A 17,454-nucleotide genomic window follows, 5' to 3' on the forward strand; every position below is an offset into this window, starting at 1 on the left:
ACTCTGCCTTAACACATTGACTCAGAGCTCCTACAGCTCAGGGACCTGAGGCAACATGCATTTTAATTGAACATAGAAGCTAGCTTTTGTAGACTTAGACCCCCATTGACCCAGCTGTGCAGCGCAGATGGGGAATCTGCTTTTTAATGTACTCCATTTAAAATACTTACATGTATTTTATGTACTGAAATTATATTATTATTATTGATTTCTTTTCCCTGTCTCTCTCTGCACCATAAGCTCCCCAACCACTATTCCAACGCTCTGCAAGCTCTCCTACAAAACCATGAGACCGAGAGAACCCTCAAGGGAATATTACGGAATGCTTAGACCACTGAGGGAAGTGATGATAAGAAATAGGGCAGAATTTAAGAGGGCGTCGAGATGGGGACTTAGGCCACATTTGCACCACCACTTTCAACAGTCATGGCTTCTCCCAAAGAATTCTGGGAGCTGTAGTTTGTTAAAGGTGCTGAGAGTTGTTAGGAGACCCCAATTCCCCTTGCAGATCTACAATTCCCAGAGTCCCCTGAGGAGAGGGATTGACTGTTATCATACCCTCCGATATTTCTCCAATGAAAATAGGGATGTCCTATTATTATTATTATTATTATTATTTACTATTTATACCCCCACCCATCTGACTGGGTTGCTTCAGCTACTCTGGGAAGCTTCCAACATATATAAAAACATAATAAAATGTTAAACATAAAAAAAAACAGCTTCCCTATACAGGCTGCCTTCAGATGACTCGGGAGGGTTGCATAATTCCATACCCTCCAACATTTTTCCAATGGAAATAGGAATGCCCTACCATACCCTCTATGGGTCGTGGGTGGTGCTGTGGTCTAAACTACTGAGCCTCTTGGGCTTGCCGATCAGAAGGTTGGCGGTTCGAATCCCCGCGATGGGGTGAGCTCCTGTTGTTCGGTCCCTGCTCCTGCCAACCTAGCAGTTCGAAAGCACATCATACTGCAAGTAGATAAATAGGTACCACTCCAGCAGGAAGGTAAACAGAGTTTCTGTGCACTGCTCTGGTTTCGCCAGAAGCGGCTTAGTCATGCTGGCCACATGACCCGGAAAAACTGTCTGCAGACAAACGCCGGCTCCCTCCGTCTGTAAAGCGAGATGAGTGCCGCAATCCAAGAGTCATCTACGACTGGACTTAACTGTCAGGGGTCCTTTACCTTTTTACCGTACCCTCCAACATTTCTCCGATGAAAATCGGGATGCCCTAAGGAAAAGTGGGACATTTCAGGATCAAATCAGAAACCAGGATGGCTTCTGTAAAATCCGGAACTGTCCCAAAAAATGAGGACACTTGGAGGGTCTGTGTTAAAGCACTCTGGGACAGAGGAGGAATCCAAACCGGTGTCAAGACATTTCCCTGAAATTTGTCCGCCAAGGAGAGCTGCCATTGCAGCACTTCAGGGGGCAGAACTGTAAGTAATAAAAATGCAGGCTTCCCAGATCATTCTTAATGCATGACTCTCCCCCATGAATAATATAAGAGCGGTGTGCCTCGGGGTGGACTTTTCCAATGGCCTGCCCCAGCCGTGTCGGTGATGTAATGTGTCCTAATCGCAGTACCCAGGGGAGCTTTTGTGCAAATTAACTCCCAGCATTTTACTGGGCATGCCACATGCCACCAGCACACAGGCGCTCTGCCACTTAAGGGACTTGGCTGGGGTTAGCTTTCTTTTGAAAGAAAATACAGTGGCTGGCTTCCCTGCACTTGCAGTGCTGTCTACAACATTCATAGCATGCCAGACGGGCTCGATTCTCCCAGCTGTGGTTATCACCCACACCACTTCATAGAACTAGAGTCGGAAAGGACCCCTAGGATCATCTAAGTCCAACCCCTATTATGCAGGTATTTGCAGCTGTCCCGTATGGGGATTGAACCTGCAACCTTGACATTATCATCACCGTGCTCTAACCAACTGAGCTATCCAGATGGGGTGGTTGCATATTGCCTGGAGGACCACTTCAAGCTGTGAGTCCTAGCTGAGTGTTACATCTTCTGCTTTGCATACAAGAGGTCCTAGGCTGAATCCCCAGCATCTCCAGTTAAGAGCTGGAGATGTCCCATGTGTGAAACCTTGGGGAACTGCTGTCAGTAAGTCTAGAGAATACCAAGTTGGAGGGGCAAATGGTTCTGACTCAGCATAAGGCACCTCCCTATGTTCCTCTCAAGCAGGATTGCCAGATGGCAACTTCTGTGTCCATTCGCCCCCATGCTCTCTCTGGAGAATATAACGTGTGCATGATCAATGACACCTCTCACATACAACAGATCTCAGTATGACAGCAAAGCATCTAAGCAATTCAGCAGAGCTTCTGGAAGTTGGCTCTTCATCACTTCCAATGAATCTCCCCCCCCCAAAAAAAAAAGGTTTCCTTTCCTTTGGGCAGCACTCCTTGAGCAAACACCAGAAGGCAGCAACTCCTTGCTAAAAATGTCTCAGAGCCAGGAGTATGGGGCACAGCTGATCAAGCATCTCAGCCCTAGTCAGTCAGTCACCTCTCATCCCACAACAATGTAAGGCAGCATGAAAAAGGAGTGGGTGCTAATGCACTGGAAATGGACACAGTTCCTTCCAGATGCAGCTCCATTCTAGACACACACCTGTCAGTCACAATGCCAGACACTTCTGTAGCTAGAAAGAAATATACAGGCACACAATTGGGAAATTCTGGTCTGCATTCAAGCAAGAGCTGGAGAAGAAACCCTCCATAGGTCCCATTACATTAGGGAAAGCGGATAGGGAAAAAGAGTTTTAAGAAGAGAAGAGTTTGGACTTGATATCCCGCTTTATCACTACCCAAAGGAGTCTCAAAGCGGCTAACATTCTCCTTTCCCTTCCTCCCCCACAACAAACACTCTGTGAGAAGAGTGGGGCTGAGAGACTTCAGAGAAGTGTGACTGGCCCAAGGTCTCCCAGCAGCTGCATGTGGAGGAGCGGAGATGCAAACCCGGTTCACCAGATTACAAGTCTATCGCTCTTAACCACTACACCACACTGGCTTTCTCAATGATCAGTTATGGGTTGTGACATTGGGTTGCATCCAGTGCTAGTTTTAATCAGAGTGGACCCACTGAAGTTAATAAACATGATTACCTGAAGTTAATGTCTTTTCAGGCCAGGGGTTTATCTTTCCCCACAAGTACACATGTTGAGGAAGTCAATATGCCTGCTTAGGGTATGCACCTCACAGCAAGCTAAAAACATAATTCTTCCAACATAACACAAATTTTCCTTCCGCGCAGGAAAAATGTTGTGTGTGAGCAGGTATGTTGTGCTTTAAACATAAACCTACAAAATCTTCAGGAACTAAAGCGTTGTTACTTTTGATTTTGGTGACTATGGCAGACAATCAAGCAAGTTACCACACCAACATCTAAGTTGAAAGTAGCTCAAAAACATAAGAGGTTGGGACCATTGAATTGTCAATGGTTGGGTCTGTTGAACCCTCTCTGTTCCTTTAGCATCCTCTAGAGGGCGCTGCAGGGCTTGGGCATCCCTTAAGTCAGGCATGGCCAAACTCTCCAGATGTTTTGGGACTACAACTCCCATTCATCCCTAGGTAACAGGACCGTGGTCAGGGATGATGGGAACTGTAGTCCCAAAACATCTGGAGAGCCAAGTTTGGCCATGCCTGCCATAAGTTAATAATGACAGTGGGACTGCTCCAAGTAGAGCCAGCATTGGTAGGAAATAGACTTCTCTGCAGTTTCCCCCCTTGCCTTGTAGGAAAAGCTGCTTTTCCAATGAGCTTTGCATAGCAGGGTGCAAAGTAATAACATTTTACATTTCTCCCTGATGACCAGTGTTGACTTTTCAGCACGTCTGTCTGCCCCCAGTGGTAGGCTCAGCAAGGAGCATTGCAAAGGAGGAGCAGACAAGATGAAAATGTCACAGGCCAGCTGCAAGAGAATGACAGGAGAGAGGAAAATCTATAGCCCACCTAGGGATGCTTGAGAAATCTGACGTTTGCACATTCCCATGTGAACCAATCTAACCCTAACCTCTCTGACTAATGCATGGATCAGAAAATAGCTACCCACACTGGATTTTGTACTTCTTCAAATGTTGAAAACACAATTCTTGGCAGCTTAAATGGGCCACCTCCAGCATTTTCTGTCTTCTACTGCGAGACCCCCGGCATTAGTGGATGGCAGAGTTTAAAGGCTGCACCACAAAGGAATCCAATGTAACTAATGGATGCTTGTTGTGCAACCGCTGATTCTTGTTGTGCAATCCATTACACAGCAATGGTTGGTAATGTGCAGTCATACCTTGGTTTTCGTATTTAATCTCTTCCGGGAGTCTGTTCAACTCCCAGAACAGCTCCAAAACCAAGGCCAACTAGCCACAGGAGCGTCCTGAAGCCAATCAGAAGCCGTGGAAGCCATGCTGGACATTTGGCTTCTGAAAATCGTTCAAAAAATGGAACAATCTTTCAGGAGCCGAAACGTTCAAGTTCAAAGGCATTCAGCTTCCGAGGTTCCACTGTACTTGTGTTTTCCCTTCTGCAGCAAAGTTCCACAAGCACAACAAGTATACCGCTAACTGACTTTAACAGAATAATAATAATAATTTTATTCTTTGTAACCTGCCCACCTGACAAGGTTGCCCAAGCCATTCTGGTCAGCTTCCAACATATATAAAACATAACGTATTAAAAAGCTTCCCTATACAGGGCTGGTTTCAGATGTCTCCTAAAAGTTAAACTTAGCACCAAAATGAGTTCAACCCAATATATTCAAAAACTTTTTTTGAAATGTATTTTTAAAAGTGTATTTTGAGGATAGATACATTTCAAAACATGCTTAAATGTGATTTTTCATGTGGGGTTTGTTCGTTTTTTTGAAGCAAATTTAATTTAAAGGAAGTTTCATGGACCAGTAATAGACTGATTTGCTCAGCCCTAGGCTCACAGCATTGATGTCAGACCGACCCAAGCCATGTGGAGTTATCTACAACAAAGTTACATCTTAGAAAGTATTTCCAAGTCGGAGGAGGTAATTTTCTTCTATTCTTAGCACCCTTGTAAAGTTAATTTCCCTCCTTTCCAGCCATCTGTTTAAGAGCCATTGCAGAGCTATAGCCAGATGAGCTGGAAGTTTCCTCCTCTAGAGACTTATTTAGCAATACTTATTCCTGGAAAGGGCAAGTGCATTCAGACGGCATTTTTTAATTTGTACGTTCAGGTTGAAAGTGTTGCCAGCCTAATGTCTTGTTCCTACAAGATTCCCCATAGGTATGCCGGGTGGAAGGGAAAAGAGAAAGGCATGCCTCTGAATTTGCCTCTGATCATGCCTCTGAATAACACTTGATGGAGAACATAAGTGGAAAGACTGCTGTTGCGCTCATGTCCTGCTTGCGGGCTCCCCATAGGAATCTGTGAGAACAAAATACGGGACTAAATAGAGCTTTGGTCTGATCTGGCAAGGATCTTCTTGTACTGTTAAAGGGTTAAAGCTCCCCCAAGACCCACACCAGGCTCCTGAACCTTAAAAGGCGGACCTATACTGATAATTTGGGAAGAAAAGGCTTGCACACAAGGGCAAACTACACGATAAGCATTAAATGTAGCTTAGTCCTGATACAGAGTCGGATGTTTGGTAAATCTAGTCCAGTCTTGTCCACATTAAGGATCAACAGCACTCCATCGACTCTCTTTATTGCAGTTCGCCTATCTCGGATCATTTCAATGGAGAATTAAATCTCATATGCTATGAATATAAAGAAGTGTGCTCTACCAAGAGATAGGGGCTCTCGCTAGGGATGGGCCAATACACCGTTCATGGTTTCTCTGAGTTTTTGCATTTTCCTAATCTTAAATTCAGTTCTCCAAAATCAGATTGCAATTTTTAAAAAGCTGCTCATGAAAATTTGTCATCAGCTTAATGTGAATGTCTCCTAATATATATTATATGCAATTTCTCCTAGTATGCACATTTTTCCAAAACACATTTCTCTAATATAATGCATTTTTGTACGCTATATTTCTACAACAATTTAATACATGCATTTTAGGGCAGATTACTTGGGCAGAAAACTGCAATGCAAAATTCAGAAAAGTGAAAATTTCAAAGAACGGCTGAGTTTCAGTTCATGCATTGTTTAGGAAACTACAAATTATGTAAATTCACATTTGAACATGAACTGAATTGAATCGAGCTATTATCTGAAGCCAGGGCATGACAACGTTTGAGTTGCCATTAGCACAGAGAATCAATTCCAAATTCAGCATTTTAGCCAGACGTCTCCCTCAAGCATGGGCTTTGCTTTATTTCTGCAATATGACTATCAGTCTTTTATTCATGTAATGACTTGACGGTAGGGGGGGAGCATCTATGCTGAGTTTACACTGGTGATAACATACTGAGTCCCACTTGAGGGACTGGTCTTTATTCTTCCATAAGTCACTTCTCACTTACAGCTCTATTGATCACAGGTGAGAATGAATGAGATATTCCCATGATCCTCTGGGATGAATCCTACATAACGTATATGCTTTTATTTCTGACACAGAACTATTTCTAAAACTCAACAAAACAGGTCACCAGGGCACCACTCCATTGATTTCATGTCCACTTATTCTTCTCATATGGCGCTGAATGCTTTATTTATAATTCAGGAAGCTGCAGACCTGCTAGGCCCCAAGGGAGATGCTAGCCTATCTCACATGCAGTAGTTGGAAAAGTGCTTCAGTTGTTGCAGAGGAGGGAGGTCAAAAAGCCATTGCTTCTTCTGGTCTGCCTAAAAACTACAGCTAAGATGTGCCAAAGAACATAAGGAGAGTCTTCTGGATCAAGTCAATGCCCCATCTAGTCCAGCATTCTGTTCTCATAGTGGCCAATGAGATGCCCATGGGAAGTCAGAAATTAGGTCTTGAGCTTCACAGCATTCTCCCCAGTTGTGATTCCCAGCAACTGTCATTCAGGGGCATCTTGTTTTTGACAGGGGAGGTGGCTAGTAGGTGTGGATAGCCGTATCCCCCATGAATTTATGTAACCTCCTTTTAAAATTGTCCAACATGCCGGTCATGACAACATCTCGCAAGAGCAAATTCCATAGTTTCTTTATGTGCTGTGTGAAAATGTATTTTCTTTTGTTTGTTCAGAACCACCCGCCATTCAGCTTCATTGGATGGTGCCCGATTCTAGTATTATGAGAGAAGGAGAAAAACATTTCTCCCTGTCCACAGTCTCCATACGATGTATACTTTTGTATACCTTTGCCATATCCTCCCTTAACTTATAGGTCTCCCTGACCCAAGCTCTACAGCTCCAAACATTGTAACCTTTTCTCATGGGGGATTTGCTCCAATGCAACAATGCAAACTTCTCTTCCTCCCTTGCCCAGGACCAGCCCAAGACATTTTGGCACCTGAAGGAAACCAGAAAATGACATTCCCTCCCTCTTCCAGCCAGGGAAAAAGGGGAAAGGAAAGATCTACATAAGGAACAAGATGGGTTATGAAGATCCATATAGGGATCTGCCACCTGAAATGATCACCTTACCTAGCCTCCTGGGTAGTTCAGCCCTGTGATTCCCCTGCCCCCTTTTTTGAGACCAGGCAGGTTTCACAACACATCCCAGAAGAGGTAAGGGACCCCTGGACAGTTTGGTCCAGTCGAATTTGACTACGGGGTGCGGAGCTCATCTCAATTTTCAGGCCGAGGGAGCCAGGGTTTGTCCACAAACAGCTTTCTGGGTCACGTGGCCAGCACGGCTAAACTGTTTCTGGTGCAATGGGACACCATGACAAGTGCCAGAGTGCACGGAAACACCATTTACCTTCCCACCGCAGCAGTACCTATTTATCTACTTGCACTGGTGTGCTTTCGAACTGCTAGGTTGGCAGAAGCTGGGACAGAGCAATGGGAACTCCACCCTGTCATGGGGATTTGAACTGCCAACCTTCCGAACGGGAAGCCCAAGAGGCTTGGTGGTTTAGACCACAGCGCCACCTGTGTCCCAATTTTTTTACCTCCAGAAGAGGAGGAGGGTTAACACAGGATCACCATTTCCCTGCATCAGCCATGACTGTATCGTTAATATGCATTTCTGCTTAAAAGTGACCCTTAACTACACCTTCCTCCAATGTTTCCATCCTGTTTGAATCCTTAAAAGGTCTCCTAACTGCCACTTCCCCTCCCATTTGCATCCTGAAAAGGACCCTTAACTGACACTTCCTTTGGCCTTCCCCCTCCCATTTGTATTTGCAGAAAACACCCATGTCCCAAGTAAAAACTTACAGCTCGGTAAGTCTCAATGTCTTGAAGAGTAGCCATGACAGCGTAGTCAGCCGGTTACCAGAGAGGTTTCTGAGAGGGGGAGAAAAAAAGAGAGAGGAAGAATTTACTGTGAATAATTATCTCCGCATTGCAACTTCTGCAACTGAGCTCAGCTCATAATTACCCTGTAGAAGTAGAGATATTACAAGTTGGGGGGGGGGGATTCACAGCAGAAAAAGAGAAATTAAGGTAGTCTTTCCCCACGACAACCAAAATTAGAAAGATAAAATGAAAAATCAATATATTGTAAAATGTGCTCTCTCAGCATGAATAAATGATTCTAATTAAACAAGGAAAAATCTATTGCCAATATTTCCAAGGATCTATTGGTACTCTAATATTAATGTCAAAGTGGGCCCAATGCCTAAACAGCTGTTTTATCAGTGTGGTAAGTATTCCATACAATGTCGTTGTTGTTGTTGTTTTAAATGCCCAGGCAATCAAAATTCTGTGACATTAATTCTGCAAGCTGTAGAAATTATGCAATTTGCATTATAGCTCTTATTTTCCACTATTCGCTCCACCACTTTTACTATTCTGCAAAATTTAATTCATTGAGAGGCTTAACTGTACCTAATTCAGTGTTGGGCTGGGACTTATAGTTGAACTTTGGCAATTCTCTCTCTCTCTCTCTCTCTCTCTCTCTCTCTCTCTCTCTCTCTCTCTCCCTCCCTCCCTCCCTCCCTCTCTCTCTCTTTCAGATCCTCCGTCTTCAATATGGAGATAATAATTCTAGGTTGTTTCTAATGCTAGTCCTATCCAGAGTAGACCCACTGAAGTTAATAAACATGCCCACGTTAGGTCCATTACTTTCCATAGGTCTACCCTGACTAGGACATACCATATTTTTTGCACCATAACACTCACTTTTTTCCTCCTAGAAAGTAAGGGGAAATGTCTGTGTGTGTTATGGAGGGAATGCCTACGGGTGGCATGCCTACGGATTTTCCTCCTCTAAAAACTATGTGCGTGTTATGGTCGGGTGCGTGTTATAGAGCGAAAAATACGGTACTTGGAGACAACCCAATGACTTTGCCTTACAGAGCCATTGGAACAAGATAATGTATGTGAAACAATTATAACTCTAAACAGGAGTGTTAAGATCTGCAGAAGGAGTTGTCTTGGTCTTTCCACCATGCTCAGAAGTGCTGGGAAAGGCCAGGAGAGAGCTTCCTCTGTGGCAGCCCCTAAACTGTGGAACTCATTCCCACTAGGATCTTTTGTTACATAACTTCTGCTGGCTTTTGACAGTTAAGGTACTTTGTTTTGTGGGACCCACCTCTTTTGCTCAATTTACACTGTTCTGGAATGCTTCTGCTTGTTTTTATTTATTAAATTTGTAGAATTGAAGGAGTTTTGTTTTTATAACTACATTGTTGTAACCCTCTCTGGGACTTCATGGAGAAGGGCAGGTAAGAAAACTTATAATTGAAACCCCAGCCCATTTTTCACAGATCTGCAGTTTACACTTAAAGCAGTGTTGCAACAGTCCTGGCTTCTCCTCATCCCAAAGGATTTTGGAAGCTGTAGTTTGTGAAGGGTAGTGAGAGTTGTTAGGGGAGCCCTATTCCCCTCACAGAGCTATAATTCTCAAGAGTGGTTTAACAACCCAATCCCCCAGAGAACTCTTTGAATTCTTCCTTTGCAAGGGGAACATCTCTCAGAAGCCTTTACAAACTACAGTTCCCAGAATTCTTTGGGGGAACCATGGAGGTTTAAAATGGTATGTAACTGCTTTAAAGTATGGTGGTGGTATTGTATTCCCCCTCTTGGCAACTTATCATATCATAAAGGTAAAAGTAAAGAGACCCCCGACCATTAGGTCCAGTCGTGGCCAACTCTCGGGTTGCGGTGCTCATTTCGCTTTATTGGCCGTGGGAGCCGGCATACAGCTTCCGGGTCATGTGGCCAGCATGACTAAGCCACTTCTGGCGAACCAAAGCAGTGCACGGAAATGCCGTTTACCTTCCCGCCGGAGCGGTACCTATTTATCTACTTGCACTTTGACGTGCTTTCGAACTGCTAGGTTGCCAGGAGCAGGGACCGAGCAACGGGAGCTCACCCCGTCACAGGGATTTGAACCGCTGACCTTCTGATCGGCAAGTCCTAGGCTCTGTGGTTTAACCCACAGCGCCACTCGCGTCCCTTTATCATATTATATTTATCTCCTTTTGGAAAAATTCTCTCTGTGTGTGTATGTGTGTGTCTGTCACTCACTCACTCACTGTCACACACCCCTTCATCCCCTTCACATACTGACCTCCTTAAAATACCTGCTCCACAATATTTTACACCCAACATTTGGACTATTTAAACATATAGTGCAGATGGGACCAGAGGCAGGCCTTAATAACCATACTTTTTTATTTTTGTGTTTTTAATGGAAGGTGGGTTGTGGAAACATGGTTGCTGGGTGTGTACACATAACAAACTATAGCAAGATGGGGAGAGTATTTGGCAGGCCATCCTTATGAAAGCACAGCAAGGAATTTTAATACCGCAAGGATTTTTTTAAAAAACGGGATCTAAATTTGCCTTTTCCATCTTTGCCATGTTCACACCGAATGAGGCTGCTGCCATGGCAACCCAAGACAACCTCTGAGAAGTCCCCTCCACTCCAGCGGGAAAAGACAAAAAGAGAGAGGGGGGCAGAATCAGTTTTCCACAGGCAGCATTTACAAACCAGCATCCAAAACCCCACCCTTTCACATCCCCTCCCCGTACCACTTAGGGAGCTGAGAAAGAACAAGGACATCAACAGAGGAAAAGTGCTGTTTTCTATAGAGGTGACACCAACACACAACTCTGCGTAGTAAAGCAGAGATGGGGAACTGGACTCCAACTCCCATCTGCCCCAGCCAACATAGCCAATGATCAGGGAATGCTGGGAGTTGTAGTCCAACAACAACTGGATGGTCACAGGTTCCTCGCCCCATGATAAAGGGGAAAGCATCAGCGAGTAACCTAGGAAGCTGCTTTCTACAACAACAGACCGTGTGTCCACTTATTCTGTTTTGACTGGCAGTAGTTCTCTAGGGTCTCAGCAAGAGGTCTTCCCACTGATCAAACTCTGCCACTGATATGGCCCCTTCTTGAATGGTCCCCAGTGCTGTACAACAGATTGAAGGATGAATATATTTTAAGGTTTTAACCACAGCATCGGAAGCCAAACTCAAGGCAACTTCCTATATTCCTAGTGTTTCCATGGGTGGGAATCTGAGGCAGAGCCTTCTCTGTGGCAGCAACTTGGCTGCAAAAGTGCCTCAACTTGGCTGCAAAAGTGCTAAACTAGTTCCATCCATTGTCTTTAGGAAAGCAATACACACATGTATTTCATCCGGCTTTCAAACTATTTTTAATCAGGATATTGGTGTTTTGATTCCCCCACTCTCCTCACTTTCTCTGGTTTAGATATTTTACATTACCTAATTATCTGTATGGCTTTAGTGCACTGTGAACCGCTAGGAGGAGGCAAGGGCTATTGGAACCAAAATGCTGGTGATGACGATGAATCAAATCACGTTCCTTCTCAGAGCTCTTCCATTCTGTTTATACAAGGTCTCCATCACCCCTGGCACCATTCTGGTCCAGCTTCCCCACCACCACATTTCCTAGAGTTCATCAGTTGCCATGAGCTTTCTCCTTGTTACACGTAGGGTTGCCATACTGCAGTGATGGCCAAACTTGGCCCTCCAGGTTTTTTGGGACTACAACTTCCACCATCCCTAGCTAACAGGACCAGTCAGGGATGATGGAAATTGTAGTCCCAAAACAGCTGGAAGGCCAAGTTTGATCATCACTGCCATACTGTCTCTAGCAGTGTCCAGGCAGAAATCGTAAAAATGTCCAGGAAAATAGCAATCCATGTTGGCAGTGCTGTTTTTGCCAATTTTCCATAAAAATAGCTCAAAAACTTTTGGCAAAACTAGAAAACACTCAGCAACCAGCAACCCTAGTTACACCTGGAACTGTTTGTTGCACTCAACTAGTAGCTGACCTACATTTTGGGGGCCCTGAAGCTTAAACTGTCATGGAGGCCCCTTCACAACCAGCAAAGAGGTCTGGGTAACCACTGTTTTCTCCTTCCATTAAAGATCACCACACCTTTGCAATATCTATGCTACTGACTCTCAGACTTTTGAGATTGCTGAATTATACACAACAACAACAACAACAACAACCAATTTGAGTCAAGTGACTCAAATTGGGTCTACTAGACTCAAAATCTACTTGAGTCTACTAGACTCATTGTGGACCAAAGTTGTTTCTGGGGCCCCTCAGCAGCAGTTCATTAAAGGAGGCACACAACTGAAGGAGAAGCACCGAGCCATGAGGGGTGGTGGTAGCCAAGGAGCCACCACTGAGAAGCTGAGGCCAGGCAGTGGTATCCTCCTCTTAAGCTCACATCCTAATAACATAAGTAGAGCCCCATTGGATCAGGCCAATGGTCCATCTAGTCCAGTATCCTGGTCTCACAGTGCCCAAAAGATGGCTATGGAAAGCCCACAAGCAGGACTTGAGTGCAATAGCAACTTCCCCACTTGTTTTCCCCAGCAACTGGCTTTCAGAGACATACAGCTTCCAACAGTGGAGGTAGACAATACACACAAAGATGCTCCCAGCACTGTCCAACTCAGGACACTGAAAATATACACTTTCAGACAGGTGTGGAAAACCAGATGTTCTCCAGTTGCTGTTGAACTATGATTTTCATCACTGGAACTAGCTGGGTCTGATGGGAGTTGTAGTCCAAATACATATGGAGGGCACTTCATTACCCTGGACTTAAGAGAACCTGGAAGTCTTAAAGCCTCTCCCTTCTCCCCTTCCTTCTCCAGCAAGCTAATCTCTTTCTACTTCTTCTAGGCTGGTTAAGCTCTTGAGCTCCCACCCCTCTTTTGGCACCTGAATAAATGGATTATAGCCTGCTTAAAGAGCCAGTCACTGTGGGTGCTATTCTACCCAAGGCAAATCCTTGGCAGCAGGGATCCACCTTAAGTCCATATTTGGCTATATTCCACACTTTTTAGCTCTCATTTGTTCCACTCAGTACCCATCCACCAGCCCCTTTCTTCTCCACTGGCTAGTGACCTTTGCCAGAATTAGACTCTAGCCACAGCCTAACACAGAATCTGCCTCAGTTTGACACGTTGACCTTTTGCCTCTCTTTGTGGCAATGTTTATTCCAAGGTCATGAAACATGGGGTTTCCATGGGGTTGAGGGTTTTTTCTGCTTTGTTTTTTGTATTTGTTCCTTTGCAAAAGCAGCACGTTCCGTTCTTATAATAGCAACAAGAAATCAAAACAACAAGGTCTTGAAACTGGCTCTCACAAGCACAGGGATGGGGGTGGGTGGGAATAGGATTCTGTTGGCATTTAAATCTACCTAAATTTCACTTTCCGAAACAATCCAAGAACTAAAAGGCAGCCATCTTTCAAAATTCACACTTCTCTGAATTTTGCAGCAAAGTTCTCCAGCAAGTAACGTGTACAAAAATGCATATGTAGTGTATATGGCAGCTGAGAGGAGTCATAAAAGGATGAACTGTCTAGTCTAAGGTGTGTGCAGAAAGTGTGCAGGGAAAAATATTAGTGAAAGTAACATACAAAATTGCATCTTATGAGGAAAAATATAAATATTAGGGAAAACATGCTTAAGGAAAAATGCATTTATTAGGCAACCTCACATACAAGAATGTGTATATTAGAAGAAATTTGCTGGTGTTTTCTTTCTAGGGTTTTTTTTTAAGTTGCAAACTGTAGTGTGAATTTGGAAAACTAAAGAGAAACTGAAAAAAATAGAGAAACTGAAATTGTCAGAATTGGTCATCCCTACCCTGAGTTAAGTTCAGTGTTATCTAATCAGCTTTCATACAAGTTCATCCATCTCTCAATAGACAAGTCCAATAGGGGAAGAATTGGACCAAGAAGCATTCCATAGCTTGAGATGTGGGGAGAAAGTGGTTGTTTTTTCCCCATCCTCTAATCAAAGAAAGATTAGGGGAGAGGAAAGAGAAAACAGATGGGAGAAAGGACAAAGGGGGAGCAACTCTGAGGCAGAATAAAAAAGGGAATACTCATCTCTCTGGAAGTGTCCTTTCGCAAAGGTCATGTTTTGCTACATTAAGCAGAAATGTCAAGAGAAGAACTGGATTCTAAAAGAGGTAAAGCAAAACACAGACACAAAGAGACCGCAAGCTTTCCACGCAAATACGGAATCAAAAATAGCATGATGTTGTTATTACAATTTAGGCCAGGGCACAATGGGAGATAGGAAACAGGTCTTCCTCGCTAGCTGGTAAATGGAGGTCTACAGGGGGTGGGGAGATGTGTTCTTGTTTTCAGCCTCGCTCATTCCCTTTGGGAGAACAACAAAACAATAATCCACATGCCACATTCCCTTCACTTTTAAGCAGCTGGCAAGAAATCCTACATCAGAAGCACAGTACAGGCTGGAAGGGGCCAAAGGATGAAGGCAAACCTTCCACCTTGAGTGCTCACTAAGAGTTGGTTCTAGGATGCTCACAAAACTGGGTGTCTGGGTTTTGCAGAGATGTAAATCACAACTGGCAATGCTACTAGAGTGAGTCGCTTCTGGCTCCCAACTCAATGCTTGCACCAATGCCCTAGGTATTTAGTGTGTGCCTTACTTCCTTATATAGCAGAGGTGGCTGAGAGGGCAGGGGGCCATCCATTGCCAACCCTCTAGGGGCTGCTTGTTAATGTGGGTGAGACCTTTTTCAGATGGGGGGAGGGCTAGGCATCACAAAAAAAAAACATTTTGGCATCCCAGAATAAAAGTGGTGGGTGTTCTATATTATTGAGAAGCGATTGGAACCTTTGGTTCACACGCCAAACTTGGCACACCAGGAGATTCAAGTTAATCTGCCCACCACATAGAGCAGTGTTTCTCAACCTTGGGTCCCCAGATGTTGTTGGACTAAAACTTCCATCATCCCTGAGCTCTGGCCTAGCTAGCTAGGGATGATGGGAGTTGTAGTTCAACAACATCTGGGGACCCAAGGTTGAGAAAGGCTGACATAGAGGAAGTAACATAGCGAATATCAGACAAAGTCCTCTCCTACAGCTTTCTGACAAACACAAAATTGTCCATTCTGTCACTGATCCGAACATCTAAACCAGGCGAATCCATCTGAGACATCACTTAAGGAAGTTGTCAGCCCAGTGTACAGATTTTTTTTTAAATGCCAATAACATAATTCCATTATATGGCGCAACACCATTTTGAATAATGTGTACAGTTTTGGTTGCCTCACCTCAAAAAGTACATGGTAGAGTTGGACACATTATAGAAAAGGGCAATAAACATTATCAAGGGAATGGAGCCATGCCAGTAGGAGGAAATGTTGCAACATTTGGGACTTTATAAGTTTAGAGGAAAGGTCTTTCTTCTGTTGTTTCTTTGGCAATCACTCGTAGCCAAGTAAGATTGTCTTCCATGAACATAGTCTTAACGGTGTGTATGTAAGTGACTGTGGAGGCCTATGCTGGATCCACATGTCCTTCCACAGTGGGGACATAGGTTTCCAGGTGGGAGTTGATCACGGTGAGGATTTGCCAAGCGTGCCTTCCTCTTAGCACATTTCTCCCTTGCGTCCTGAGTTTGTGCTTCTTCAAAGTCCACAATGCCTTTGGTAAAGGATATTCTCCAACTGGAGCACTCGCAGGCCAGTGTTTTCCAATTTTCTGTGCTTATACTGCATTTTTTAAGATTTGCCTTGAGAGAGTCTTTAAACCTCTTTTGTCGTCAACCAATATTTTGCTTTCCATTTTTAAGTTAGGAATAGAGTAGTTGCTTTGGAAGACGATAATCAGGCATCTGAACCACATGACCATAGATGAGTAAGAGATGGCATGATACAAGTTCATGCAATTATGCTTAGCATGGAGGAAGTAGAGAGAAATAAGTTTTTCTCCCTCTCTCATAAAACTCAGGGATATCCAATAATAATAATAATTGATTATTTATATCCCGCCCATCTGGCTGTGTCCCCCCAGCCACTCTGGGCGGCTTCCAACAAAACACTAAAATACAATAACCTATTAAACATTAAAAGCTTCCCTAAACAGGGCTGCCTTTATATGTCTTCTAAAAGTTTGGTAGTTATTTTTCGCTTTGACAACTGGTGGGAGGGCGTTCCACAGGGCGGGCACCACTACCGAGAAGGCCCTCTGCCTGGTTCCCTGTAACTTGGCTTCTCGCAGCAAGGGAACCGCCAGAAGGCCCTCAGCAATGGACCTCAGCGTCCAGGCAGAACAATGGAGGTGGAGACACTCCTTCAGGTATACTGGGCCGAGGCTGTTTAGGGCTTTAAAGGTCAACACCAACACTTTGAATTGTGCTCGGAACAATGAAGCTGAATGTTGGAAGTCTCAGGACAGACATAAAAAGTGCTCCTTCTTGGAGTGCTTTGTTATACTATGGAACTCCCTGCTACAGGAGACAATGATGGCCACCAACTTGGATGATTTCAAAAGAGGATTAGACAGATTCATGGAGGATAGGGCTAGCCATGATGGCTTCCACAGTCAAGACAGTGATGCTTCTGAATACCAGTTACTGGAAACTGCAGGAGAGGAAAGTTCTCTTGTGCTCAGATCCTGCTTGTGAGTTTTCCACAGGCATCTGGTTGGCTACCATGATAACAGGAAGCTGGGACTGAATGAGCCAATTTCCTGATCCAGCAGGTTCTTCTTATAGTCTTATGATTAATGTTAGCATAATGAACAAACAAAATCCACAAACAGCTCCCTTAATACATAAACAAAAGCCACATTTTTAACGCTTAAGGTTGCCAAGTGGGATTTGGGGACTGTGTCGCCAATGTCGGATCAGATGTCAGAACTGTATGTTGTGTGTGTGTATCTGTGTGTAAGGGGGTGATATTTCAACACAGACGTTCACAGTTACCTTGCCTGGTTTATGGCATACTCCAATTTATAATGCCCACTTGCATCAGATTTTTTTTTTAAAAAAGAAGTGTTTGCTTTTGGAGATTTGTCCAAAGTTCTACACATAGAACTGGAAAGCAATGTAACAGATAAATAACAAGCAGTAATGGAATCCCATTACTGTGGGAAGCAGTAATCCCATTACAGAAGAAGACAATGACATTATGCAC

The 17,454-nt window shown here is 44.1% G+C and overlaps 1 protein-coding gene across 3 annotated transcripts in view; it reads right to left on the reverse strand.

The window, feature by feature from the left end:
* The window catches only part of NTRK3 (neurotrophic receptor tyrosine kinase 3), a 413,927-nt gene that overhangs the window by 246,592 nt on the left and 149,881 nt on the right, over window positions 1–17,454 (reverse strand). For all 3 annotated transcript variants that reach the window (XM_081888512.1, XM_081888511.1, XM_081888513.1), the window contains exon 4: window positions 8,273–8,341. In XM_081888512.1, coding sequence (XP_081744638.1) covers window positions 8,273–8,341 — 69 coding nt within the window. The remainder of the gene's footprint in view (window positions 1–8,272; window positions 8,342–17,454) is intronic.

Source organism: Podarcis melisellensis, assembly GCF_964234715.1.
Source record: "Podarcis melisellensis genome assembly, chromosome: 14".
In the NCBI taxonomy this organism is placed as follows: Eukaryota; Metazoa; Chordata; class Lepidosauria; order Squamata; family Lacertidae; genus Podarcis; species Podarcis melisellensis.